This window comes from Anomalospiza imberbis, chromosome 19, assembly GCF_031753505.1.
Source record: "Anomalospiza imberbis isolate Cuckoo-Finch-1a 21T00152 chromosome 19, ASM3175350v1, whole genome shotgun sequence".
NCBI classification, from domain to species: domain Eukaryota; kingdom Metazoa; phylum Chordata; class Aves; order Passeriformes; family Viduidae; genus Anomalospiza; species Anomalospiza imberbis.
The window spans coordinates 6,599,672-6,626,918 of record NC_089699.1 but is presented as its reverse complement, the minus strand read 5'-3'; the positions used below and the strand labels follow the sequence as shown (position 1 = coordinate 6,626,918).

The window sequence follows — 27,247 nt, the reverse complement described above, 5'->3', positions numbered from 1 at the left end:
TGAGGAGCTATGAGGAAAAAAAGAAGATTAATGGATACGGAAAAATTACTCAGGAATTACGTGAACAGGAAAATGCTGTTAATACATTTATTCTATTATTTCTGAGGTCACTCACACTTTTATATAAATGCACTAAGAGGAAGCTGTTGGGTTTCTGCATTCCCACAATCAGTGTGAGTTCACACTGAGCTCTTTGGAAGTTGCCAGTCTGGGCTACAGACGTGGTATTATTTAGTTACAAAAATCACCAGCACCAGCAGCACATGTTCTTCCCTATGGAGAAAATGTGCAGCACACTGAAAATTTCCCTCCTGCCACACATATTTCAGTGCCTGCTTCTGAATGCCTACTTCAAAACAAGAAAGCAAGAATTTGTAAGAGAACAGGGTGGAAGACAGGACCCTCTAAAGAAGAAGACAGTACCTCAGAAGCTGTTTGTATCCAAGGAAGCCTTCATGCCTCTTCCCTTCTCCAAGCGCCTGTGCAGCTTTTCCCGATCCCAAATCATTCAGCTAATCTTCCAGAGGAAATGAGAAATCAATGGGATTCAGAGAAAAAGCCATTTCACTGGCTCCTCCCATTTAAATGCAACCTGGCGTCATAAGAAACTGCATTTTCACTTTCAGTTCAGCAGTGTCACAGAGCAATGCAAACTAGGTAAATCTGTGCTGCTGTAAGTGCAGGAAATGCTGCAACTTGCAGGAATTTAGCAAGATCTCATAATTGCAATGCTTTCTCCCAGTCCACAGTTCACTCTTTCACCATGGTGCTCTTTTATTGCACTTCGTCCCTATTTTTATCACATGATCCTCAACCCAGAAAGTTCAAACAAAGAGCTGCTGCTTGCAAATTTTGCTCTGGGAGAAAAGGATTGTTTCTGGAAGGATTCACGTGCTTGGTTTATGCTGAGCACTGCAGCACCTGTGCCCTTGTAGTGGAAGACGTGGAGGCTGACCCTCAGGGAAACTCAGTTTCAGGGGTTTATTTAGCAGACATCATACAGAGCTGATCAGCCTTCAATTTGATCACTGTGCTGTGTACCCACACTGCCCCTCCAGTGAATTTGGGATTCGCTCTCAAAGTCCCAGCTCAGGGCAGCAGCTGCGTGTTTAAAAAATGCTCCAAAACTGGGACATTAGTCCACCATTTCACTCTCATGTTTCAGGCTCAGGACATTAAATTGGAGACATTTTCTCAAAGAGAAACCCAAGCCACCTCTACAACAAACACAACCAAAACCAAACAAGCCAACAACAAAACCCACAACAAAACCCCTTGTTTCCCTCGTCCTGTGCCCTCGTTACTCTGCCCTGGCCCAGAAGGATCACCTGCACCATACAGATAAGGTTTCTATATCTCTAGAGAAGTTGAATATTGGCAAAAGTAGCTCACGAGGTGAGTAATCATTACCAGGAATGACCCCCACAAGGTGGTGCAGTCACTCTCGCACTAAGTCCCAGGTCTGCAGTGTTTTTCCCTCCAGCCCCCTGCCCTGGCACTCAGCACAGTCTGGCAGTGACTTCACAGCAGGGTCATGGTCCAAACAAACACGTTGTGCCAGTCCCAAAGCCACCTGACACTGAATTCATATCCTAAAACAACCCCTGGCAGCAGGGTCTCGCTGGGTGCCACGGGCTGGGCTGGGCTGAGCTGCTCAGCCAGGACTGCCTTAATATGTTGTAACATGGGATGTGAATTACAACAAGGAAACAAGCTGCAGTTATGAAATGTAGCAGAAAAAACACAATTTGGGGGGTTTTGGGGTTTCTAGAAGATTGCTTGGTTTGAGGAATTGCTAACAGAACTGAACCCTTCACTCAAACCCAACCAAACCAAATAGCAGCTGTTCTAGTGCAAGCTGGCACCACTGACGAAAGCAATATTCTGGGAATATGACTCAAAATTTTAATTTTTCTTTTGTCTTGATTCATTTTTACAGAAAGATTTAGTCTTCAAGAACAGGATTTGGTACTACCAAACCGCACAAGAGTTGTTTCTGATTCACCTCTTCCTTAGAGACACAACATTGAGTTCCCCTGGCACTGCCATAATGTGATTTTTCCATTTTCAGTGTTCCTTCTGAGTGATACCAAGTTCCTCAAACATCTGCTTTCTGCAAGCATAGGGCAGATCAGGAACAGGCAAAGATCATCTGTACCCAAAACCTGCTGGGAGAAGTTTTAGTTTGTACAGAGTTTTCACTGCATCCTTTGACTATAAACTTTGTGATAAATAGAAAAAAAAAAAGTAATTCATGTCTTCAGTAAGGAGCTTCTCCTTGTTAATTAAATTGTATTTATATTGCAATAATCCCACAAACTCCGCTCCTGAACAAGGCTTTATTTCGACTTCCAAGAGAGAGAACCTCCAACATGAACCTTCTTGTAAGGCCAAGGAGTCTTATACTTTGATCCATCCTGACAACACAAAATCCCTCTTAGCTGAATCCAGAATTATTGGCCCAGAATACCAATGTTAACTTTAACCAAAATTTTACCCAGAAACTCAACATGATAAATGAACCAGAAGATATGAAAGTTAAATACTATGAACATAGAATAACCTTAGTTTTTCTTAGCTATATGCATGATTACAAGAAGTGTTTTGGGCTTCTATAACTTTTTGTTTCAAGGAACTGTAACATCTTGTATATCTTATTTCATGTTCTGGGAAATTGAAAGTAATACGGCAGCACAGGGATCTTTCCCAGGTCTCAGCATTAACAGTCTTTGTCCCAACAGACTGTTGGTCTCAGTGTGCTTTGTCCATGATTTTGGCTTCCAAATCTCACTTATCTCCACTTTCATGGCGTTGAGAAATTCCCCTGCTCATGTGGTACATTAAGAATACAGAGCATAAGGTAAGGCATGGCTGGAACATAAAAAGGATAAGCCCAGTGTTTTATGACAGCCATTTTAGGGTCATAAAATGTTTTTATATAGCCAAGCCATTCACCAGTCTGGCACCACAAGAAAAACTAAAGCTGTTTTCTGGGAAGGTCCCTCTCCATCTCCCTTGTGGGCTCCCCATAGGTCTGTAATCCTCAGCCTCGTTAGTTCCCAGGGCTGCAGGGCAGCTGTGCTGGGCAGGACCCCATTGCCAGGGCACAAACTTTCCACCAGCTTTTCTTCTGATGAGCATGGAAATGGTCTGATGTCCCCCATGTGCTGTCCCCTGCTCCAGAAATCCGCAGGGTGCTGGATGAGCCAGCATCATCTCGACACCATAACACTTCCTCCAGCAAAAATACCTGACAGCACAATTAAATGGAGGGTGGATGGATGGATCCATGGATGGATGGATCCATGGATGGAGGGAGGGAGCAAATTAAGGTGATCTTGAACATCGGCCCAACCCAGGAGCTGCCTACCAGGCCTGTGCTGTGGCACACAGAGCAGCCCCTGCTGCCAGGAGCTTGTGCCAGGCCCAGCAGCTGTGTAGCCACCCAAAACCACCTCATTCATTCACTGCAGGATGATCCAAGCACCTTCCCAAGTATTAGGCATCTTATCTTATGTTTTTTTTTTTAATTGAAGTGGTTGGGAGAGTTATTTTGAAGCCTGTCAAGAAGCTGCTCTCCCTACAAGACAAGATCATGAACTATTTGTGCTTGTGCTCTGTTTCACTCTCGACACGTTTAGAGCCGCAGATATTGGCTGAATCACCCTGAAACAGTGATCTTGTCTGGGGAGACAGCAAGTGTGAATAAAACACTTCTCTTCCTTCCATAGCTGAGTCTTGGTTTTGTTTTTCCAACCTCCAATACCAGAGTTTGGAAAATTACTGTATGGAATGCAACCAACCATTGTCGTGCAAGAAATACACATTGGAAGCTTAAGTGTCTGTGGCAATGCTCCAAAGCCTCAGCAAAAGCTGGAAATGAGCTTCCTCTAAAAGGCAGGCATTTCCAAGAACACTCTTCCAAGAGTGCCAAACCAGAACTTTATCTGCTGTTGTGACCCTCTGACCTCAAAATGCTTTGATGTCTTTTTAGGAGAAACGGTCCCCTTTTCCAAGCATTTGTGCACCCTCTGTGCGTATGCAAGGGAGCTGGTTTTGACTGCTATGGCACAGTCAGTACCCAACAGCATCCCAGAGAGCAGAATGCACAGAAGCAGAGATCCAAAACCCTTCCAATTTGCAGAGACACAACCTGAGATCAGCTGAGTTGTCAGAGCAGGTGCTAATAATGCCAAGGTTTTGGGTTTGATCCCAAATGGGCTATTCACTGAAGAGTCCCTTCCAACTCAGACTATTCTGTGATTCTGTGAACCAACAGTATTTTGGACAAAGCAGTTCCATCACAGTTCAAAACAAGATTCAAAGCCTTCTGTGATAGGAAACTAAAACAATTTATCAGAATAAGTTGTTTATTTCCTGTGTAATACCAAAGCCAGCTGTTACAACTGATCTTTAAATAAAAGAAAATAAGGACCATAAAAGAGAAAGCTGTAAATTAAATCCAGAATGGGACCCACATTTTCTTTAATTATCTTTGAAAAATAAACCTGTGGTGACCTTAACGAATCTTTGTTTCCCTACAGATAAAGAGGACATAAGGAAATTTCTATTCTCCTGAAATACCAGGTGTCTGAGCCCATGAGACAAAGCAAATAAGTTATGTAGTGTTTGGTTTCCAAATCTCACCTGTAGAACCTCCACTTTCATGTTTGGAAGGGACTCCCTTGCTATTCTGGTAGTCATTAAAATAGTGCATAGAGTAATTTATGGCTGAAATGTAACGAGGGCCATACATTTTTATGGCAATGAAGGCAATATCACAAAAGTGATCTTTATAATTCAAGTGATCAAATAATTCACTAGTCAAATACCTGTGTACCATTAGACAGCTGCTCACACAAGGGAGCTGTTGTCAGGCTTGGTTTTCCCAGATGCACCAAGTGCAGTTCCCTGAGGTTTCTAGATCACCAGAGCAGAAATTTGGCTGCAGAGTTCAGGGCTCTTAGAGAGATGCTCCAGCCAACACCAGGACATTTAGCTGCCATTACACTCGTGTGCCAGGCTCAGGACATGAAAACCAGAATGGTTGAGACCCCAGGTAATGATCACATTCAGAATTGAATTAACATCACTCCCCAGTACATTCTCACATCTACTTCCCCCCACCTAGCCTGAGCTTTACTCCAGGTGCTGCCTCCTTTCTAACATTCCTAGAGGTTTTGGCTCAGGCTTTTCTACTTTCTACTCCATCCCCTTTCCTTTCAGATCAAAAATCAGATGAGCATGACCCAAAGGCAGGTGGAGGAAGCTGCCTTATGCAAATGGATGCTGGATAATTATAAATTTTCTAGGGTAGCTGTTGAGTTTTTTCTTCTTTTTGCCATGGTTGGGATTAAATGTGTAAGACGGAATTTCTTGTTTTGACTCAGATGTTTGTTAGTTCTTATCTATGTTACAGTCTCACAAACCGTGAGTTCTACAGCACTTCACTCTAACAAACTAAGAATGGAGCCCAATCTCTCTTTCTACATGGCCTATTAAGGATAAACTGTCCAATTAAGGAATGGCACCTCAATTATTTTTACTTTTAACCCAATAACCAACCACCCATGCCCCATAATGTGGACTTTTTTATCCAATTACACAAACCCCCCCAAGCCCAAGGAGAAGAAGGTGAAGAAGATGAAGAAGAAGGTGAAGAAGAAGGACCAGCCTCCACCCTAAAACCTCCATCTTGCTTTATATATATCACTATATTCTAAACCCTTCAACTCTAAGTTTCCCACCCTGTGATATCACACACTTCTATTCAAACTCCACACCTCTAATCTTAGTTCTGCCATTCCATTTTGGAAGCTTCTCCACGGCCTCAGGTCAATGCAGTGTTCTCCTGGGGGTCAGTGCCTGTCAGCACAGAAAGTCTGGAATTCTCTGCAGCATCCCATGGATAGGCAGAGCACACTGCATCCTCCCCCAGCCTTCTCCAGCCAGGGATCCCCACTGTGTGGCAGATGTGGTACCCAGGGATTCTGACCGACAGACAAATGTCTAACCCTTCTCTAAGTTTCCTTTAAAGTAACAGCTTGGCGTTCTTATAAATGTTCTTCAGTGGTGACATAAATTTATAAGTTTTAATGGATCATTTCCTGCCCTTTCCCCTAACCCCTAGAAAAGCTGTGGTTTAATATCTTATAAACCCCTGTGGCATATTGAGATATACAGTGGGCTGTAAAACACCTCCTCAGCTGAAAAACTGGTGTTGTATTAAATTTTTCAGCTGCCAGAACTCTGATTTCTTTATAACAACACAATGACATGCCTTGTCATGCATTAATTAATCACCTACAGTGTTAAGCTGTGCCAAGGGAAATATAGGTTGGATATCAGGAAAATATTTTTACAGAAAGGATGATAAAGTGCCTGGGGAGGTGGTGGAGTCCCCATCCCCGGGTGTGTTTAAAATAGACTGGATGTGGCACTGGGTGCCAGGGTTGAGTGGAGGTGTTGGGGCTGGGTTGGACTCGATGATCTTGAAGGTCTCTTCCAACCCAGAGATTCTGTGTGTGTGATCTTAAGACTTTAAAAAGAGTCCTCTGAGCAACCCATAAAAGGAGACACACAGATTCTTTCAAAATCATCTTGAAGAAATTTGATATTTCCCTGGCCATCTTGTCCTAAGACACAGGGATTTGTAGAGGGGCCTAATGCCCTTTGGGATAATCTACTCCTACTTGCAGATTTGCCCTACAGCCAGCAAGTCCACAAGGGTTTATGCACTGGAGCCCAAAGCAGCCATCCTGCAGTGCAGTCAGACAGACTCATGGACAGACACACAGACAGAGAGGCAGCCTACCCACAGGCTCATTGGAACTCACAAGTCCATGGCCAAGGCCAGAATTGACACCGTGCCAGGCAGAGATGGCACCAAGCTGCTGCTAAATGGCACCACTGGGGCACCCCAGCCCAGCCCTCTGACTCCCTCGGGGCCAAGGAGCTCCAGAAAAAAACAATTAATTTTCTCTTCCTCTTCAAGCAGTCCATTTGTTTTTCTCCTCAGTTTTTGCTTTCTGTTGCAACATAAGCACAAGTTTATCTTTGAGTTTATGGCTGCAGAGGAGATTTACAGCCTGGGTCATTGCCACATGATCTGATTGTGAGGACATATCTCTCTCCTTGTGCCCAGTACCAGGAGCTATGTCTTGGCCATCCCGACTCACCCCTTTCCAATGCACCCTGCCCACTCAGTTCTATGATTTTATTTCCAATTTTTCAGTCTCCGGGAAAGTTGAGGTTGCATATTTGGGACCATAATCAAAAGCACTTCCAGCTTGAAGTGAGTTACAAGCAGCTGTCTGGGAGAAACAACAATGAGCAAATCCTTTCAGTTTTCCAAAGCAGAAGCCTTTACAATGTGAGACAGGATGGGGCAGCTCTGAATGACTGATACCCCAGCTTTAGATTTAGCTCTTTTAGAACCCCATCATCTGGCTTCTGTAGGAGACTGGATCTCACCAAAAGATTCACAGGTCTGAGAAAACAGTGCTGCAGTCCTTTCAGCCCCAGCACAAAGGGATTCATTCACCTTCTGCCAGCTAAAATGCAGCTTTTCTGCGCATCCCTGCCCTGCCAGAGGCCAAGCAAACACAGTGCTGCCTGCAGCAGCAGGATGGCATCTTCCTTTTGCAAGGGGAAATACTCAAGTAGAGCAAAATCAGCTTTAAGCTGTCAAGCTTTCCCCATTTGTCTTTCCTCAAACAAAGAACGTAACTCAGAAGAGGAACAGCAGCAACAGCTCTGCTGGCTCCCAGGCCACATATTTCAGTCTTATTCCCTTCCTCCTAGTCCAGACCTGGGAAATAACCAGCTACAAGTTCCCTTGGGACCACTTATTGAACAGTGAAGGGTTGGTAGACTGGGAAATTTGTATATTTACTTGTGGTTGTATGTCCTTTTTTTTTGAATCTGCAACACCCAAGAGGCCTGCAAGCCTAAAAGCCAAGATCACCCAGTGGCACATCCCAGCTCCCAGGTGGTCACTCAGTGGGATCTGGAGCATCCTGCCCTTCCTGTATTCCAGGAAGGGCTAAAGCAAAACCAGCTTTGGGATTCAGAGGGGAAAGCTGCCACCAGGATAGTTACTAAGTGCTCCGACCTGCTCCTAGGTCAGTGTGCCTGACAGGTACTTCACTGCCTCCTCAGCCACCTTCCTTCTAGAAGACAAGTAACTTGCTCACATTCATGTCTCCATCTGTAGGATGCACATTCTATGGATTTGGACATTCCTGTCTCAAAACAGAACCAAAGGAATTGCAGAGCATGTCCACTGATGCAGACACAAACAGTTGTGTTATTGCCCTAAAGCAAAGAGCACAAGTGGAAACTCAAAAGGCAACTTACCTGACATGTTCCCTGGTATCTCAGGGCAGCTCATATGCCCTCTGAGCAATTTAAATCCAGGGGTTGCCCAGAGAATAACAAAATCCAAAAGGCAACAAAAACGTGGTAGGAGATGTCTTTCCCAGCCACATCTGGTAAAATCTGGGGAGCAGATTGCTTGCTGAGGGGAGGGAGCACTGCTCAAATAGCAAACCAGGAAAACCAGCTCAAGACCCCATACAGAGTTTTAGTCCTGTTGTCCCTGATATTCAGTCTTAGTCCCAGCACTACAGATCTCCCAGCAACAGCTCAGAAGCCAAAGCCACAGCCCCAGGATGTGTGAAATAAGTTGTTAATCCATTTCTCCCAACACAAAACCCAGGAGTTTTTACACCCCTACTCCCTTGCAGGTGTTCTACTGCAGGCTAGCAAAAAGCCAAGTGTGCTGCTCAGCAGCACCAAGCAAACCTGCCAGTGGGAATTAAAGTCTGCAAAATTAAGCCGGAGCAGTAGAAGGCAATCACAGCATCACAGACAGCAGAGGAGAAGTTTGCAAGACCTCATGAGGCTGAACCAGACTGTTCACAGTCTACTATGTTCACATAGTCTACTGCCCTGTGCAAAACCAAGAAGAATATACACAGATGGTCAGGGAAGAGGGAAAAGAAATTAACAGTGCAAAGTTACCTCCTTCAGAATTCTTCCTTGTATGATTCAGGCTTTGCATGTAACTCTACTGCCCTTAATTTGGCCATTTATAACAAGGTTGATTCATGATGGGGATGTTGTTCTCAGAGGAAATTATTTCAGCCCTGGCAAGAGAGACCAGGGAAATGACATCTATTTCCTATCTCACATGAGAGTTTTGTGACACAGGGGACTTTCATAAGATTAATGCTTCCAGCTGGAAAAGAACAACCAGTGTTTCACTTTTCATATGGGTGTTCCAAAGGATAAATATATGTGGGGTTTAATGCTATTGACATCTGACACCTTGACACCACTGGGCCTGTCTTGTGCTCCCCTACTGTCCAGGAATCTGGAGATTTTGAACCCTTTTTCCTTCTCCAGAAGGAGAAGGCTGGTGACTTTATTATATTTCCTGCACACTGAGGAGATAGAAGGTGTTAACCTCACTGCAGCCCAAGGCTTTTGGTGGCTGTTGCAGATGGAGGATCAGGTGGGGAGCACCCAACAATGCAGGACAGTTGTGAGTTCTCTGCAGTGCAGTTCCCCTACAGACACTCTGCAGCAAGGCTCATTGGTTCCACTGCTTGAGGCAAGGCAATAAAACCAAGAGGAAATTCCCTTTGCAGCTCTGTTTCCCTCTCTGCTGTGCTCACCCCCAGCCCTCCCTCCTGGACCACACTGCTGTTGAGGTCTCCATTCCAGCTAGGGAGCAATTTCAGCTCGTGGTGTAAAAGGATCTTGCAGATAGCAACATCATTTCTGAAACACCAGTGGGTTTTTCAGTTTGCAACCAAGGACTTCCTTATGTGAGCACAGCTTCTCTTTCCCACCCAGCACAAAGATGACTTGAAGCTATTTATCCAAACAAATTCTAGTTGTTGTAAACTAACTCTTTCATACCAAAGTCTGACTCTTCCCTATGGCAGAGTTTTATTAAATTTTCCAACTCCATTTGATGTAACTGGTGCTCTCTGAGGACTCATACCATTTCCTCCAGCACTGACTTTCAGTCTTCTCTAAAGATGTTTTTCTTCCATGAGGCACAGCCAGATGCTGGCAGGCTACAGGCCAGTCACACAGAATACTCATTTATTGATGCACCACAGATATTTCTCATTACTGCTAGCATTTTGCAGTTGAAGCCTTGTCAGTTGTGCAACACAGAAAAGATCTGTTTCAGAGAGAAACATGACTTCAGGGACTACAACCCTGGCAACTCACAGCTTTGTTAATCCCCAAGACTGCTTATCCAGCAGGGACTGTACAAACTAAATTGGGGGAAAAATTAAGCCTTTCACATTTTCGTTCCCATTTAGAAATAGACATAGAAATACAGCAGTCTTTACTGGGTTTTTTTCCTTCTATTAACATGGTAGTAAATTAATTATCCAGATATAAAGGCACAAGCAGGAAGGGAGTTTTGCCTTATGGGAACTGAATTGAGGAAGTGTGGTCAATCAGCTCAGTGTCTGACCACCACAGCACTGAACTCACAATCAATTCTTCAAGACAGAGACATCAGGATAATGGCACATGTGCCAAAAATAGCTCAGTGCTACCTGCAGTTATCATGGAATCCCAAAATCATTTCAGTTGGAAAAGACCTGGATCATTGAGTCCAACCTGTGTCCAACGCCCACATTGTCACCAAGCCCAGAGCAATTCCTTGGACACCTCCAGGGATGGGACTCTACCACCTCCCAAAGACTGACAATCCTTTCAATGGTCAAATTCTTTCAGATGTCAAAATTAAACATCCCTTGGTACAGCTTGAGGCCATTTCCTCGTGTTCTGTCAAAGTGAAAATATCAGAAAGTGTTAGGAAGGAAACACAGATAAAAACAACTAAAGCCACAGCATATCCACATGCCATTAACTCATATTCCAATAATATAAACTAGATCTGAAAAATACACAAATGCGGGAAATGGGCAATGTGGGAAATATGGACTGCAGGGGCACAGGAGACAACAGAGATGTGAAAGAGATGGCCATGAAGATGTAAATGACCCTGAGAAACAAGGAATGTCACCTCCCCTGTCCTTGCAGGACAAGAAAGTGGGGTTCACAAAAGCCATCACTGTGGTCTGTGCTTAAAACAATTGAGAGAAGGACTCTTTGCTGCAGGACAAGGTGCCAGCCCAGAAACTCTCAGTACATCTGGGATTAGACAGATCCATGGGAGGAAGGTGCAGCAACCAGGGCTCTTCAGCACTTTGGCTCTGATGTGAACTCCAGCTCAGGGAGTCTCCAGCACCTTCCTGCTCAGCAGGTCCATGCCAAGGGAACACCAGCTACTTGCAAGTCGCTGTCATCCTTAGAGATGGGATGTTGGGATCCAGCCCAGGCCAGCAGAGCTGGTTTGCCCTCCACAAGTGTCAAGATGTTCTCTGCCTCTGAAATATACAGAAGTATAAGAGGGCCTGAAGTTTTAACTTGGTTCCTTTTTCTGCTCAGGAGAGCATGAGGCAAAGTGGCTGAAACAGTCAAGGCAGCAGGTGTTGAATCCAAACAGCTCTGAGTTTCTAAAAGATTATGGATGGAACAGAATGGGGTTTGGATTTTTCCATCCATAAACATATGTAAAAATAATTGTTAAATTAAAAATATTTGTGAAACATCCAAATCACATGCAGAGTACATTTATTTCAACACAACGCTAGTGCAAATCCAAATCACTGAAACTTGTAACACAAAATTGCAGCAAAACACTGGCAAGAGACATTCAGTCAGGAGCTGCATCGGGACCTCACACCCCACAGTTCCTCTAGATTAATTCCCAGAAAGGTTATGAGTTTTTCTATCAGACCATGCTCAGTTCTCCTCAGGGTTTATTTACACCATCCCTTCCATTTGCACAACTCTGACTTGCTGCACACATTCCCAAACAAGATCTGCTTTTACACAGATGCTCCAAGGAAGGAAAGATCTAAGAAATAATTTCATAACAAGACATTCTTATCCTTTTCATGCTAAAATACTCCCCTACTCCACCAGGAATAATACCACTTTTTCTCACCAGTCTGTGACCTACTGTCCCTTGCAAGGGTAACCAAGCTTGTGAAGACCTGGAGGGATGGACGGTGGCACCAAGCACTGCTTCAGGTGATCAGGAAATCATCCCTTTGCAATTGCTGAGAACCAATCCAGAGGTGAGCACCACAAACTGGAGCACAGCTGCAAAGAATTAAAGCTCCCAGGATGAAAAGCACTGAGTCTCAGCCATCAGCATGGCTCTCGAGCAAGTTACATCTGACTGTAGATGGCCACAGAACTGTTCTGCAACAGCTCAAACTGGCCCTTGCAACAAAGAAATATCATTGTTTTCTTTTGCTTAAAGATTTCAATTTTTATTAAAAAATATAACTTTAAAATGATAAATTTTAAAATTTATAAAAATTTAATTTAAAATTTTAAATTTCCCTGGACTGGGGGAGAAAAAAAAAATCGAGCAGCCAAAAAAACCCCATCAAGTCCAAAATGTTCAGTACCTGTTTTCAGGCATGTAGCTTCACCTGGGAGAGCTCTGGTCCCTGCTGAGGAAGATGATTGTTTTCTAGCAATGAAATAGGAAACCCGTGGAATAGATTAGATAGATAGATAGATAGATAGATAGATAGATATAGATAGATGACATAACCTCAGCATGAACACATCTTGTTGATGCCATTAATGTTAAAATAATAAAAGCAGAGAGAAATCAAACATGTTGACATGAAATAGTGAGAAAACATTTTTGACATGATGTAATAAGATCTTAAAATAGCAAGTGAGAATGCAGCTCCCTGAATCTTTAAGGGATGCTTTCCTTTTGCTCTATTATGTCAGGAATTAGGCTGATTTCCCATAAAAAGCCTGGACCTTTCACTCTTCCACTACTGCAGCTCCAGGAAGAGAAACTGGGGTAAAAGTTCCATGGTTGGATCTGCTCCCAGAGCCTGAGCCCACAGATAAGAGGAATGAAGGGAAGAGGTTATAGTGCAGGATGAAGCACCAAGGACAGCCGAGGGAGAAGTCACTGCTGTCCATCCAGAGCTGAGTTTCAGGTTTCTCTCATACGTGTTTAGGGTATTCACCTGGTCTCCTCAATCTGCAGCCATTTAACTCACACTTCTTAAACTTCCATTTCCTTCTATTGTGCTGACTTATAGGCAGACAAAAGCTCTACAAGGATGTTTATTTTCAGTGAGTACAAAATAATCTACAATTACCATCCTGCTGCAGAATCGATATATCCTCCAAAAACAACTTCTTCAAGTGTTTTGTTTACTATTTTAAAACAATGTTTAGTTATGCATTTAACTATGTTAAAACAAGCTCCTGCTCTAAGAGAAAAACTCATTAACGACCCTAACAGCACATGCACTGAAGTTTTTTAAATCTGAAGGGTTGCCTTCTAAAAGCAATCTCCAATGTGGGCATCTCTGCCCCAGAATTCCAGTTGTAATTACAGCAGAGCAGGAAAATTTCAAAACCCTGCATGTGCCAGATCCCCAGAGGGGTCCAGGCCTGGTATGAGCCCATGTGTCACTGTCACACAGAGAGAGGCTGAGCTTGGGGCTGTCACTTGCAACCAACCACAGAGGGAGGGCAGTGGAGATGGGGCTGCTCCACAAAGCCCTGGAAAGAGCTCCACCAACAGATCCCAGCTTATCAGGCAGACAAGAGACATGACAAGTGCTTTGGAAAATATTGGGGATCTTTAATTGCCTCATTGGTGGGCTACAGAGGATCTCAGGATTGTGTCACATCTGTCACCAGCTTCCCTCTGGGAAAATGGATCAATGACTGGGACCTTTCTCCCTGTGCTCAACAGGATGCTGCTGGGAGCTGCACACAGTCCTGCTGTGCAGGTCACAGGAATTTCCAGTCCCATTTCATATTTTAGGTTTCAAATCAGCTCCCTGCTCCAGCTGAGCCAAAAGACCTCTGTGAACAGCACGGGCCAGTGAGGCACAGGCTCCAGCACCCTGAAGGATCTGGCACTGCCACCCAGGTGGGATCCATTGTGCCAGGGTAATTAAAGACCCTTGGGATTCAAACTGGCCTTCCCTATCTTTGTGTTTTCAAAACTGCTTCGAAGAGCAGGCAGGTGAGCCCAGGGAGGTGCAGAAGGACAAAGCTGCAGGTCCCACTGCTGGAGGGGAAGGATGTGCAGTTTACACTCAGCCATCAGTAAAGGTCACATCACAGGTTGCCATCAGCACTGGGAACCCCCTCCTGAAGCTTTTGCAGCTATGAAGTTCCCACACCTGCTTTAAGAGCTATTACAAGAGCCCACACGTACAAGAACAATTACTTCCTTTGCTTGTTACCTTATAAAGTTGGAAATGACACCACTTATCTTTATCAATTTTTGGCAGAGCTGATGCAAATGAACTCAGGTCAGGGTCAGTGACACACAGCCACAGTCACCACCACAGACAATAGTTGAAATAATAGGTCTATTTCCTATGTCTAGAGTTTTTTAAATATGTCAAGAGTTTTTTGCCTCCAGAGCAAAAATCTTACAGTCCACCCATCAAATCCATCTGTGTCCAATTTAGAGTCACTCCAGGGTGAAGCATCCCTAGCAGCAGGTGTACAGGAGATCTTTGGAGAACTCTGTGTTTGCTCCCACTTGCAGGTTATTTTTTAGTGTTGCTCTCTGACAGCTGCTTTCCTGCAAGCCTGGAGAAGCCTGGAGGGCAAAGCATCAAGCTCCATTAGCGTGGGATTTGGTTTGGGGTTTTTTTAAAGATTAAAATGTGGTCTCTTTTCTCACAGAAAACAATAAACTGGAGCAAACTCAGTGCACAGCTCTGTGTCCAGGCATGTGTCCACTGGAATGGCTGGGCCCTGTGTCACAGCTGGCACAGAGAATGAGGTTCCCTGAGTGGCAGAGGAGCCATGGCAGAGCTGCTGGGCACTCCTTGCCTGCCAAATGCATGCCTGGTGTTCTGCCACCTCACACAGATCATTTATTGGTCACAGAGCCTTGGGCAGAGAGTCAGGACATGCATATTCCCAGGGGCTGGCAAGAGAATAAATCCACATATTTCAAAATCATAGCAAATTAGGACCATCTGCAGCCTTGCAGTGCCTTCAGAGCCCAAGCATCGCAGCCTGTGGGTCTGTGTTTCTCATCCTGGCAGGAAACAATGCTTCTTCTGAGCCCAGATCAGCACGAGAAGGTGTCCTTGTCACCAGTGTGGAGCAGACTCTCCTGCAGGACCAGCAGAATGCCCGTGGCTGTCTGCAGCTTTTGGGTACCCTCACCCCCAGCAGCCCACGGGAATAATTTACTCACCAAGTGAGTAAATTGTTTTTTTTTTACTCACTTCACTCACCTGTCAGATTTGCCCTGGTGATTGACAACATGAGGTGACAACAGGAAAAGAAAAAGCAAAGCAGGTAAGTCCATCTAGCAGAGAAAAAACAGGACCCACATTCCACTGTTTCTCTTTTCTCACTTATTTGTTTTTTTCTAGAACAAAATTAAATAGACAAATGCCTGTTTCCTGCAGAGTAAGAGAATATAACTCATAAAAAACAACATCAACTTTCATCAAGAGCCTAGGGTGTCTGTACAATGCCTGACATTCCCAGAGAGAGTCTGTAAATTGATTGTTTTAGAGAAATGAAAAGCAAAGCTTGTGTTTTCCTTCCCAGGGACCAAGTGACCTTCACAATGCTTTTGTCACAAGAGCAGTTTCTTTAATGGAAACAGAAGCAGCAACATTTCCAAAGCTGAGAAACAAGGACTGAAAGACTAAAATAAAACCTCCCAGCCCTGAAACGTCAGAGCTGCTGACCAAGTCCTCAGACAGGACCATTTCTATTCTTTATAGAGACAGCCCAGAGCCTAAGAATCAGAACATGCTCATGTCCCAGGTCCAAACACCTAATTCAGGCAAAGCAGGAGCAAAGCTGTGGCTTTGGACTTCAACCATCTCTAGAAACTCACTTTAAAACCCTCCCCCTACTATTTTTCTCCACCCCAAGCCATCAGGGCTGCTCCAGCTCCTTCCCAAAGTCAGGCAGCATCTCCCAAGCCATTGTAGCTGCAACGTATAGACCAAAATTCCATAGAATATTTGTAGTGGATTGATTTACAAAAATATCTGAAGTAATCAACTCTATGAAGCGAAAACTCACCAAGTTTGTTATTAATCAAAAGGACAAGTTCAGTTACAAAATCTTAATTCATTCTGGGGGTGAGTAAACTCTTTAGGGTTTGCCCTTTTAGCATTATTTTAGCCATGCTACTTGAATTCCTGTGCAATTATAAACCACATTTTGTCAACAGCAGATAGTTTCAGATCATTAAGTTTTCATTAATAGCATAGACTTATTCACAACGGCCAAGCACAGGAGACGAAAATCCAGAGGAACCCTCAGCTACTGATCAGAGTTTGGCCCAGTGATCGGGGTAGAAGCAGCCCTTTGCTCTCCTGCCACTCCCTACAGAGCAGGTCTGGGATGTTGCATGCTCTCCTGGAGCAGCTCGGGATAAAAAGCTCCTGTGCCAGTCCCAGCACCAGCCACTTGATGGCCATCCTGCTCTGCAGGAGAGGGACACCGGGGACAGGGCAGGGCGCGGGGCTGGGGACCTGCCAGGGACCCCTGAGCTGAGCAGCCGGGAGCAGAGGGGTCCCCTGACACCGCCGAGCAGCTGCCCCACGGTGCTGCCCCTCACCTGGGTGCTATGAACGAGAGATTTGAGATCACCTGAAAAACCACTGGCAAGGCTATGAGCTAAAGTCAGATTTAATATTAAGTGACAAAGCGTGACTGTGGCAAGCACATTCTTCTCTCTCTCTCTCTCAGGATTTTTCATAGAGGTGCACAGAGAGAAAGAAAGAGAAAATTTCTATTTCTGCTCCTTGTTTTTCCCGTGTGGAATGTGTTTGGAGAATTGTTTACCTGGGGTGATTGCTTGGTTGGATTCAGGTGAAGATTGTTTGAGCTGATGGCCAATCCAGTCCTGGACTCTGGACTCTCAGAGAGGATCACGAGTTGTGAGTGAGTTAGATATGGTAGTTAGAACAAGTAGCTGTGTAGTTTTAGTATCTTTCTTTATATAGTATATGAATGTATTATAGCATAGTTATAATATATTATAGCATATTTATTATAGCATAGTTATAATATATTATAGCATAGTTATAATATGTATTATAGCATAGTTGTGAGTGAGTTAGATATGGTAGTTAGAACAAGTAGCTGTGTAGTTTTAGTATCTTTCTTTAAATAGTATATTAATGTATTATAGCATAGTTATAATAAAGAAATCATTCAGCCTTCTGAACTGGAGTTGGATATCAGCATTTCTTCCCACTGGGTTCACCTGCATTTACAATACGTGACAACTCCACTACTTACAGGACAGCTGAGGCACAGCAAGGAAAAACAACCAACTAGAAGATACAGAGGAGATGAAGGCCTCGAAAGCTGGAGAGTCCCCATCCAAGAAAAAGAGGATAAAAGGATGAAAACAGGTGTTGGAAAGTGGCATGAAGAGTGAGAAATCAATAACCAGCAGAGGATAGAATACAAATTAATTAAGTGAATGATGTGACTTAGAACCAATACATGGAATTATTTGTTTATTAAAAATGTATAAATAAGTAGAAAAGTTCTGTATTGGCATCAGTGCAGAGGCCAGAACTTGTCAGCCACCCCTGTTGGCCAAAAATAAAACAATGCCTTACTCTCTAACGCTCAGACAGCATTAGAGGGAGTCTTTATCCTGACGATTTGGGAGGTTTTTGGTAACAGCAGCACTGCTGAAAAGACCCCAGACCCCGCAGCCTGCACATGTTCTGCCCCTCTGAACAAAACCAGGGCAGGGGTACGCTGGTTCCTCCCCCGGCTGCCCATCCCTTCTCACTCTTCTTCTCCTCTGCTGTTTTTCCCAGCGCCTGGGGATGGCATCACCTGCTCATCATTCGGAATGTGTGGTGGGGAGCTGGAGGCTTTCCTCAGAGCGTGTGGATGAGGCTTGTTTTGGTGGAAAACAGAGAGATGGCACATTTAAAACAGAGTGCTTCACTCCTTTCCAGCTTCAAGCCCCTGGCACTCCCCAGGGAGCTCAGGGATCCCCTGAGGTCCACCCAGGGCTGAGCATTCCCTCCTGATTCCATACCTAGTGGGGCTGCCAGAGACCGTTTGGGGCCCCACAGCTGCACTCCAGGACTCAGTGGGGCATTCTGAAATACATGGAATGGAATTTGGAGTCTGCCAAGGACACTGTGGGGCTCTGCAGATACAGTTCAAGGTCCGCGGGAACATTCTGGGGTACCAGGGATGCAATTTGAGACCCTCTGCACAAAATCTGGGGCCCTGTGCCTGCAATTTTGGGGCCAAGTGGGACATTTTGAGATGGCAGGGGTGTGAGGAGGAAGCCTCCCACTGCCTCCTCCTTGGGGCAGGCCAAGATGGACACAGTCTGCTCAGCACACTCAGGGCACTACACAGCTGAAGGATACCAAGGGCTTGGATGTGTTTCTCCACCTTTATTAATCCACAGAAAGCTGCAGCTCTGCCGAGCTCACCGGCACCAGCAGCACAGCATTTGTAGAATGATCCATGATCTTCTCTGCACCCTTGGAGCTCTCAGGATCAAGCCAGTGTGGGCTGCCATGGAGCTGATTGAGATATCCCTGTCTCTCTCTAAGGGCTGAAGGGCTGTGACCCAAAGAAACAGAGCCAAGATGAAGCCGCGTGTCTGCACAGCCGCCCCGGATTCCCCACAGACCACTCACCGCTGAGGATGTGAGCCTGAGTCTCCAAATCCTGCTCCCTCAAGTGCCTCGCGGCGCACCCTGGGCACAGAGCTCTGTCATACCCTGCTCCCAGTGTGCTCCCAGCAGGCTGAGCCCCAGCCCTGCCATCCTCCCCTTCCACAGGGTTGACCCTGGGGCCACCAGCAGGGGACTGGGCAAGGTGGCCACCAAGCCCAGCTTGTGGCAGGGGGCAGAGGGAGGCTGAGGCTCTGCACGGGGTGGTTGGGGTAGCCACAGGGCTGCTGCCAGTGCAGTACAGGGAGGTGGCCAGGTTGGCCCAAAAGGGGCCAGGGGCTGTGACTCACTGATGAACCTGACGGCCGCCAGGCGCACCGAGGACTGAGGGTCCCTCAGGTAGGGCAGGCTCTGATGCATGAACTCTTCAGCCCTGTTCCTCCTCCTCATTAGCTGCAGGGAGCACCAGGGATGTCTCCAGGCTTGTCACAGAGTCCCCCAGCTGGCTGGAGCGGTCCCTCCTGCCAGCATCCCTCATTGCTGAGCCCTCCCTCCTGCTGGACACAGCAAGGCAAGAGGGGCCTGGAGAGGAGCCTCTGGGGCTCTGTTCTCGAGGACAGGAACAAGATCCTCCAGGTCCTGCCCAGCCCTGCCAGCAGCACTTGGAGCAGCCTCTGCTCCCCTGGGCTCTCATGGGGACAGACACAGGGCAGGGACAGCCCTCACCCAGCCTGGGCCCTGTGGCTTGTCCTTACCAAGCATTCTCCAAGCTCCCACATCCGCTCTTTCTGCAGCAGGTGCTTGAGCTGCTTCCAGTTGAAAAGCTCTGCAGCAGCAAAAAGGGCTTCCCTGGAAGCCTGCAGAACAGCATTAGCTCAGAGGTGGCACAAGGCCTGGGGAAAGAGACCTCTTGGCTTTATTCCTGCGGTGATCCCACCCTTAGGAAGCTGTGACTTGTCCTAACCCGAATGTCTTGGAGTCTTGGGGCCAGCCCTGGGTGACTGACTGAGGCTTGAAGCCCTGGCCCCTGACACTTGTGGGGAAGCTGAGAAACCTCTGGGCTTCTGGAGCTCACATGTTCAGGCCTTGGGTGCTGCCTCAGTGGCCACAGGCTGCTGCCAAGCCCTGCTGGAGCAGGCAGGACAGGTGTTGAAAATGGCTGAGCCACCTTGTCCACCCCTGCTTGTGCTGCTTCCTCTTCCCAGGGGCTGCACTGGGGGAATCCTGCCCAATGTGAGCAGCCCTTGCCCCAGTGCCCAGAACACCTGGGAAGTGTCAATCCCCCCGTATCATTGCTCAACCTCCAAATCCATACCTTGGCCACGCTAGGGAGCTGGTCGTTCACACGGAAGAGGAGCGGGATCAGTGCACCCTGCATCTGCCTCCTCATCTTCTTCTCATCCCTACTCACCACGCACCTCAGCAGGTCTCTGAGGAGCCAGAGGGAGAGCTCTCGCAGCCGGCCGTGCTCCTGCGAGGAGGGAGGAAAGGCGAGCCCTGAAGCAGCAGCAGCTCCCTGCCCGTGCCTGCGCCGAGGGCCGTGCTCCGGGGTCACATTCCAGAGCGGGCACAAGCAGCGTTGGGCTGCAAAGCCCAGAACCCATTCCTGGAGGGCTGAGCCTGCTCCAAGTGCTGCTTTCATGAGGGGCAGTGCCTGTCTGCAGGGCTCGGGCTCCCACATCAGCCTCACCGAGTCAAAGAGGGGCAGGATCTTCCCCACCAGTGCCACAGCGACGGAGCTGGCCTTTGACTTTTTCAGCTGACCCAGTACATTTCGGAAGACCTCGATGATCTTCAGCTTCTCATCTTCACTGCCAACTTCCAGTATCTTCATCATGCTTGGCAGGAAGGCTTCAAATTTTATTGACTTTATGAAGAAGAGAGTTTCCATTTCTTGAAAGGTCTGGAGACCTCCCAGGGCAGCCACCCCGGGCCCCACCATGGCAGGGATGGTTTTTGGAGCAGTCAGCCCACATCCTGACTCCCAGCCCAGGCCAAGCCACTGCCTTGCACTCAGCCCCAGGCCCTGGCTGCCCCAATACCACCCTGCTCACCACTTCAATTCTCTCTGACAGCCCAACGAGGACTTCCAGCAGCAGGAAGGCCATCATCACATCGGGACGCCCCTGATCGCCCCACATGTCGGGCTCGTCACCCAACTCCTCCAAGTCAATCTGCCCCAAGGATGGCTGGAGGAACAAACAGCCATGAGATGCTGCCAGAGGGCTCACAGAAAGGGGCTGGGGCCTTTTCTGGTAACTCACAGCTCTGTGAGAGGTGTGGGTGCCTTCTCTGGGAGGGCTGCACCACTGGTTCCGCAGCAAGGTAGCAAACTCGGTTAGGACCTTGTCCAAAATGGCAGGCGTGGAGGACAGAATGTCGCACAGCTCCTGGAAAGTGCTGGAAGCCAGGGGCCTGCCTCAGCCACAGCGCCATGGCCAGGACCAGCCGCACAGAGCAGAGCCCATTCTTGGGGTCCCCAGGGGCCCTGCAGGAGGCAGGTCAGGGCTGAGGGGGAGTTCTCTGTGGGGCTGGGAGCTCCAAGCTGGCTCTGAAGTGGTTTGGCTGGTTTTGGCTGCTGCGAGCCCGGCCGGTGTGCCAGAGAGCTGGAAAGGTTTGTGAGATGGGGAGCCTGGCTCCGTGGGATGTCCTGCAGCATTCCTTGGATCTGGCAGCCACAGAGTCTCAGGGTCCCTCTCTCCACATGGAGCAAGCCCCTCAGATTGTCAGGGCCAGTACCTGTCTCCCTGGAGAGCTATCTTGCACAGGCTGATGATCACTGCTGAGGAGTACTCGCTGGCCATGAGGAGAAACAGTGACTGCACTTTCAGACGGCCTGACTCTGTGGTGATGCATAGCAGGTTCTCAAGAATGCAGTTCACTATCTTGGGCACCTGGAAAGGATACAGGTGAGGATGGCACTGCCACTGGAGTGCAGCCATGTCCTCAGTTGTCCTTGCCATTCCTCTCTGCCACCTTTGGATGGCTTCAGGTGCCCAAGACACCTGGATTTGTGAGGAAGGGATCGAGGGAGGAACAAGGCCTGACAGGGCTGAAGATCAGGGCAATCCAGCCCCAGGGCACTTACATCTGTCAGCCAGAAGTCTGGGTCTTTCATGACCACATCCAGCATGCTGCTGGGCACCTCCTTGTCAAGGATGCTGGCATCTCTCATCGCCTTGACAGCCTCGAGGATGACATCTGTCCTCTCACTAGAGTGGAGGTATTTTCCAAAGGTCTACGGCAGGAAGGAAGACACGTGCCACTGAGTGCCCTGATGGTGCTGCTTGGCTGGCAGAGGTTCCACCTCTGACACCCCACAGGAAAGCTGGCAGCAGTGCCTGCAGTCCCTGCATGGGAGAGGGTGAGGAGAGAGGGCCCTCCATGTCAGGGAGGAGGCCCTACAGAGAACTAGGGGCTTGCTGGGGGCCAGGAGGGCTGGAGCTGCTGCCAGGACACCAGAGTGCAGCCCATGTGTTGTCCCTGCTCAGGGATGGCAGGAACTTTCTTGCCAGGGCAGTGAGGCCCCACCGGCCCCACTGATTCTGGGCCCCTTTGCTCACACAAGTGCACTGCTGATGCCATGGACAGGAGTCCCAGCAAGGAGGGGGATTGTTACCTGGGTACACTCTGCAATGCTCAGGTAACACAGCGAGGAGGTGCTCACAGCTTCCCAACAGAACTCGTCTGACCCATCCCTTGGCCTTGACTTGTCTAAACAGCAGGGTGAACACAGAAGAGTCAGTAGGACAAAGCTGCTTTGCCAGCAAGGTCATCAAACCACCCTGAGATCTGCTTGCAAGACAGCAGGACAGAATCAGTCAAGATTTCTGGGGGCCATCAGGAAGAGCTTCTTGCTATAGGCAAGAGGCACCAGCCAGGGTGGTGGATTTGCTCCTCTCTAACGGGGAAGACTGGGCTTTGGGACCTGGGAGTCAACTGGGCTTTGGCTGTGGAGGGCACAAACCAGTGGGGTTCAAGATCCTGAAAGGAAGCGGGGAAGGAGAGCAGTAACAAACAGGTCCTGGACTGGAGGTGAGCACTCAGCTTGCACAGCAAAGTGACAGCTGGGATGCTATGGGCAGCAGCTGGGAGGGGCAGAGGAGGTCAGGAAGCAGGTCTGTAAAGAGAGGTCTGTGTGCACAGGGATGCAGGCCACAGCTGCTCTTGCTTTTTTACTTACAGAGGAATTCAGCGAGGGAAGAGAGAGCATGGAAAGCTGTATATCTTGTTTGTTCCTTGGAATATCGGAAAAGAATGAGACGTCCCACCAGCCTTCCCATGGCTGGGACTGAGATGTCTTCAGGGCACACAGGTCCAGAACTGTCTCTTCCAAAGTTGACAGAGGGCTGGATGAGGGAGGCATGAGAAGAAGGGCTAAGAGAAGGATGTTGGTGCTGAACGTGTACCCAAGAGTGTGCCCAGGGCTGGATTCCTGGTGAATCCAGGCTTTGCAGGGCTCCGTGGCCCCATCTCTTGGAGCAAGCAGCTGGGCAGCAGCCCTGGCATGGCAAGTGGCAGGGAGGGGGGCATGGGCTGGCTGGAGGGTGTGTGGTCCTTACCTTCAGAGTGGAATAGCTGGACAACAAACTGGTCAGGACACAAATCCTCCCCACAGCCCTCTCCCTCACAACTTCTCTCTCGGATCTGGTGTAGTCCAGCAGCAACTGGGGTGAGAGAAGCCGCTGGTGAGCACCAAGAGCAAACACAGCTCTACTCCTGGACCAGACTTGTACCATCCCTCACGGCTTCCTCTAACCTCACACAAAGCCTGCAGTGGGGTGCCTGTCCCTGGGGTCCCTCACAAGCCTGGACAAAGGTCCCAGGACAACTTTTTGGCCAGGCAGGTGCCACCTTCTGCAGCCACTGTGCTTCAGAGGAGTCTGATGCCAGCCCCTCCTTCCTCACAGGAGGTGAACACCCTCCCCACACCATGCTCTGCACTGGACTGGGCAACTCCTCCCCTCCAGGGTGAGGAACAGCCCCAGGACCCCCACTCTGCTTGTGCCACACCTCAAAAATGTCCTGCAGCTCCTTGCTGACGCTGGAGGCAGGAAAGCTGAGCACCACTGTCCTCAGCATTGTGTCCATGGCTTTCAGGGTCTGCAGACACAACAGAGAACAGTGCCTGTTGTGGCAGCAGCTCTCTGGCCACAGAGAGCAGGCACAGACTGTCCCAGGCATTGTCCTGGGGAAGGCTGTGAGAAGATCAGAGAAAAGAATGAGAAACAATTCTTATCTTCACTCGCTGCTCCTGTTGTTGTGAACATGTGGAATGTGTTATGGAGATTATTTTTTTACCAAAGGCTGGTTTCTTAATTGGTCACTGGTGATGGGGTTTGGATGGCAGGACCAATTGGGTCCACCTGTATCGTGACTGTTGGTAAGGGCGATGGGTTTCTTAATAAATATAGGAGAATAAAGTGATTGATCAGCCTTCTGGAATCATGGAGTCAATGCTAATTATTACCTGTCAATGTTAATTATTACAGGCTGGGGGCCTGTGGTGACAGCCTGTCATTCTGCTGTTCTTTCCCCCACACCCAGGAGACTGATCTGAACTCTCAGTGCCTGAGGAGGACACCTGAACTGCCCAGGAGAGACACAGGGATATACAAAGTGCTGGGGACAGAGCAGCCAGGCTCATGGGAAGGGGACAGAGCCACCAGGGTGGGAAAGCAACAGCAAGACCTCAGCCTGCCTCAGATCTCTGGTCATGGGGCAGCACAGGGTGAGCAGGAAGCAGCCCAGAGGGACTGGAGGCTCCCGGAGCTCAGCCAGCACTCACCTTGATGTAGAGGGAAGTGCTCTGGTGTGGCATTTCCCTTTCTGAGGGAAGCAAGAGGACACTTGAGAAACATGAAGAGAGGAGGCTTTTGGTTTTGCCCTCCAGCACATTCTCTACCAAGCTGCAAGGACAGAGGAGGGCCAGTTGGACACTGGTGCTGGGAGGCCTCGTGCAGGTGGCCTCAGAGCTCTGGGGCAGGGGCCCACCTTAATTCTTCGATGGTAATCATGGCGAGATACCGGATCTGTGAGGACAGCCAGTCCCTTGGCTCCTTTTCCAGGAGGTCCTGCAGAGCACAACCAGGATGGGACCTGGCAGCACCCAGTCCCTGACCCACCCAAGCACTGTCCACACAGGGTGCCAGTGCCAGGGGTGCTTGTGCCCATCCCCAGAACACCAGATGGGATGTGCCCAGCCCCTCACCTTGATATTCTCTACTACTTTACATGTTTCGCAGAATAAATCCAGGCCCTGGGTCAAGCCATGTTTCAAGGCAGTTTTGCACATGACGTAGGTGCTCTTCAGAAATGTGAACTTGTGGGTGTCCTGGCAGAGACACAAACAGGGAGTGTGGGAGGATGGACACAGCCAGTGGGACTGGAGCACTGGGAGTGCAGTGCCCTGTGAGAAAGGCAGCTCTGCCCAGCCAGCACCACTGCACAGCCCAGCAGTGGTGGGCCCCTGGCAGCAAATGCCAGCACAGCCACTGTCCAGCCTGCCACCGTTACCTTGTCAAGGCTGCTGACAAAGGCCAGGATGAAATCCACAGCGTCCTCTGATTCTTTGTATACAGGCAACCAGCTGGCATCTGCCAGAGAGGAAGAGCAGGAGGGGCTGTAGAGGCTCTGGGCACAGGACAGAGCCAAGGGCACCTACCCTGCAGCCAGCCCTGTGCCCACACCCCTGGCACAGCCTTTTCCCTGAGCAGCTGGTGGCTGGAGGTGACGGGCAGAGGAGCTGCTCTGCTGGAGCTGGGAAAGCCCCAGGAAGGAACACACTGGGATATGGGCAGGAAAGGTCCAGAGTCCCACTGCTTCTCACTGCCCATGCCCTGGAGCCCCTCTGCTCTGTTTTTTTTTTCTCGGGAGAGGCTCTGCTGGGGCTGGCATCCAGCCCCAAGCCACCCTGGCATTCAGGTGACATCCTGCCTGGACTGGTGACATCCCCAGGACTGCTGCTGCCATTGTGCCAGGAAAACATGACCCTGGCATCGTGCAGGGTGTGCTGCTGGGCCCCAGCCCTGCCCAGCCCCACGGGGCCCCTCGCTCACCAAGCTGCAGTGGCTGCATCGTGGTTGTGTCATAGAAGGAGACAATCTGTGAAAAGTTGCTCCCCTGGGAAGAGCTGTCCTCCTCCCAGGCCTCCCTGGGGGTGGCAAGGGGTGTCTTCTCCATCCTGTGGGATAGGCAGTATGGGGGATCTTGGGCTGGTGTCGTGGGAAGCTTTGGCAAAACACTTCAGCCCCACAGGGCTGCCAGGGGTGGTGGGGCAAGACATGGGCTGCACTCGGGGGCTCCGTGTCACTTCCAGGCTCCTGCCTGTCACCATGCACTGTGGGCAGCAGCCATGCTGACCACACGTGCTGCAGAGGGGCGTCACAAAGAGCCCCACTGTGACACAGCACCTGCTTCTAGTCCCAGTGCTTGTTGACATGGGACCTGCCTCCAGCAACAGGTCCCAGTGGCCCACCCAGACAGGGAAGGGCTGGGTATCCCCCAGGGCACAGGCTGGCATAGCCCTGGGCACCTGGGTGCTCTCAGGGTGCCTCCAGGTGCCACTTTACCCCCATGTTCCCACGGGACATCCCTGGTGCCCTGCAGTGCATCCCAGAGCCCCATGTTCAGACATTCTGCCATGCCTTCCCTTGCAGGGTACTGCAGAGCCCAACCCCTGCAGGAGTGATGGGGGAGGATGGCAACCACCAGGCTAAAGCTCTAAGGGCCCTTAGACTGGAGGGACTGGAGCTCAGCCAGCACTCACCTTGATGTAGAGGGAAGTGCTCCGGTGTGGCATTTCCCTTTCTGAGGGAAGCACGAGGACACTTGAGAAACATGAAGAGAGGAGGCTTTTGGTTTTGCCCTCCAGCACATTCTCTACCAAGCTGCAAGGACAGAGAAGGGCCAGTTGGACACTGGTGCTGGGAGCAGCCCCCGAGGTCTTGTGCAGGGAACCCATAAGGGATGAGCAGATTTGCCCCCAGAGCACGGGGTGTCCCCTCATCTTGATTTTCTCTACCAGCTTGTGTGTGTGGCAGAATAAATCCAGGCCCTGGGATGAGGCACAGTCCCAGGTGGTTCTCCCCAGGAGGGTTTTCTGGCTGCTCTGAGCTGGGGGTCCCCAAGGCTGCAGGAGCAGCAGTTCATGGGGCAGCTACAGGGTGGCAGGAAAGGCTCCCCTTGGGCACCACAGCTGCTTTCAGCCCCCTTGGTCAGGGACAGGGACATCTGCCCCTGGAGGGACCTTTTTTCATACAGAATTATTTACATATCAAAAAAAAAAAAAAAAAAACCCAAAACCAAAAAAAAAAAAAACTGGGGGAGAAAAGCACCTTTTGCTCTCAACCCCTCTCAATCCCATTGCCTGCTCCTGGAGAGGTTTGGATACTTAATAGTGATGATCTCATGTGCATCATCAACTGCTGCTCCATTCCAAAGCCAGATTGAGCTGTAGGGCTGATTTACTCAGGGGGAGGTTGGGCAGCAGAATCTGT

The 27,247-nt window shown here is 48.8% G+C and overlaps 1 protein-coding gene and 1 long non-coding RNA gene across 2 annotated transcripts; both read right to left on the bottom strand.

Moving 5' to 3' along the window:
• Positions 1–18,509: 18,509 nt before the first annotated feature.
• On the bottom strand, positions 18,510–18,978 carry LOC137485333 (uncharacterized). The gene is made up of 2 exons (XR_011005283.1): positions 18,774–18,978; positions 18,510–18,696 (listed from the first exon to the last, which is right to left on the bottom strand). It is a non-coding gene; the product is annotated as an uncharacterized lncRNA (long non-coding RNA).
• Positions 18,979–21,460: 2,482 nt separating this feature from the next.
• Positions 21,461–26,120, bottom strand: LOC137485316 (maestro heat-like repeat-containing protein family member 7). The gene is made up of 11 exons (XM_068209790.1): positions 25,808–26,120; positions 25,266–25,345; positions 24,961–25,083; positions 24,744–24,823; positions 24,538–24,658; positions 23,763–23,852; positions 23,312–23,416; positions 22,933–23,098; positions 22,369–22,463; positions 21,838–21,987; positions 21,461–21,643 (listed from the first exon to the last, which is right to left on the bottom strand). Exons 1-11 carry the CDS (start codon positions 25,929–25,931, stop codon positions 21,476–21,478), a joined length of 1,302 nt encoding a protein of 433 aa, XP_068065891.1. The 5' UTR covers positions 25,932–26,120; the 3' UTR covers positions 21,461–21,475.
• Positions 26,121–27,247: the final 1,127 nt, after the last annotated feature.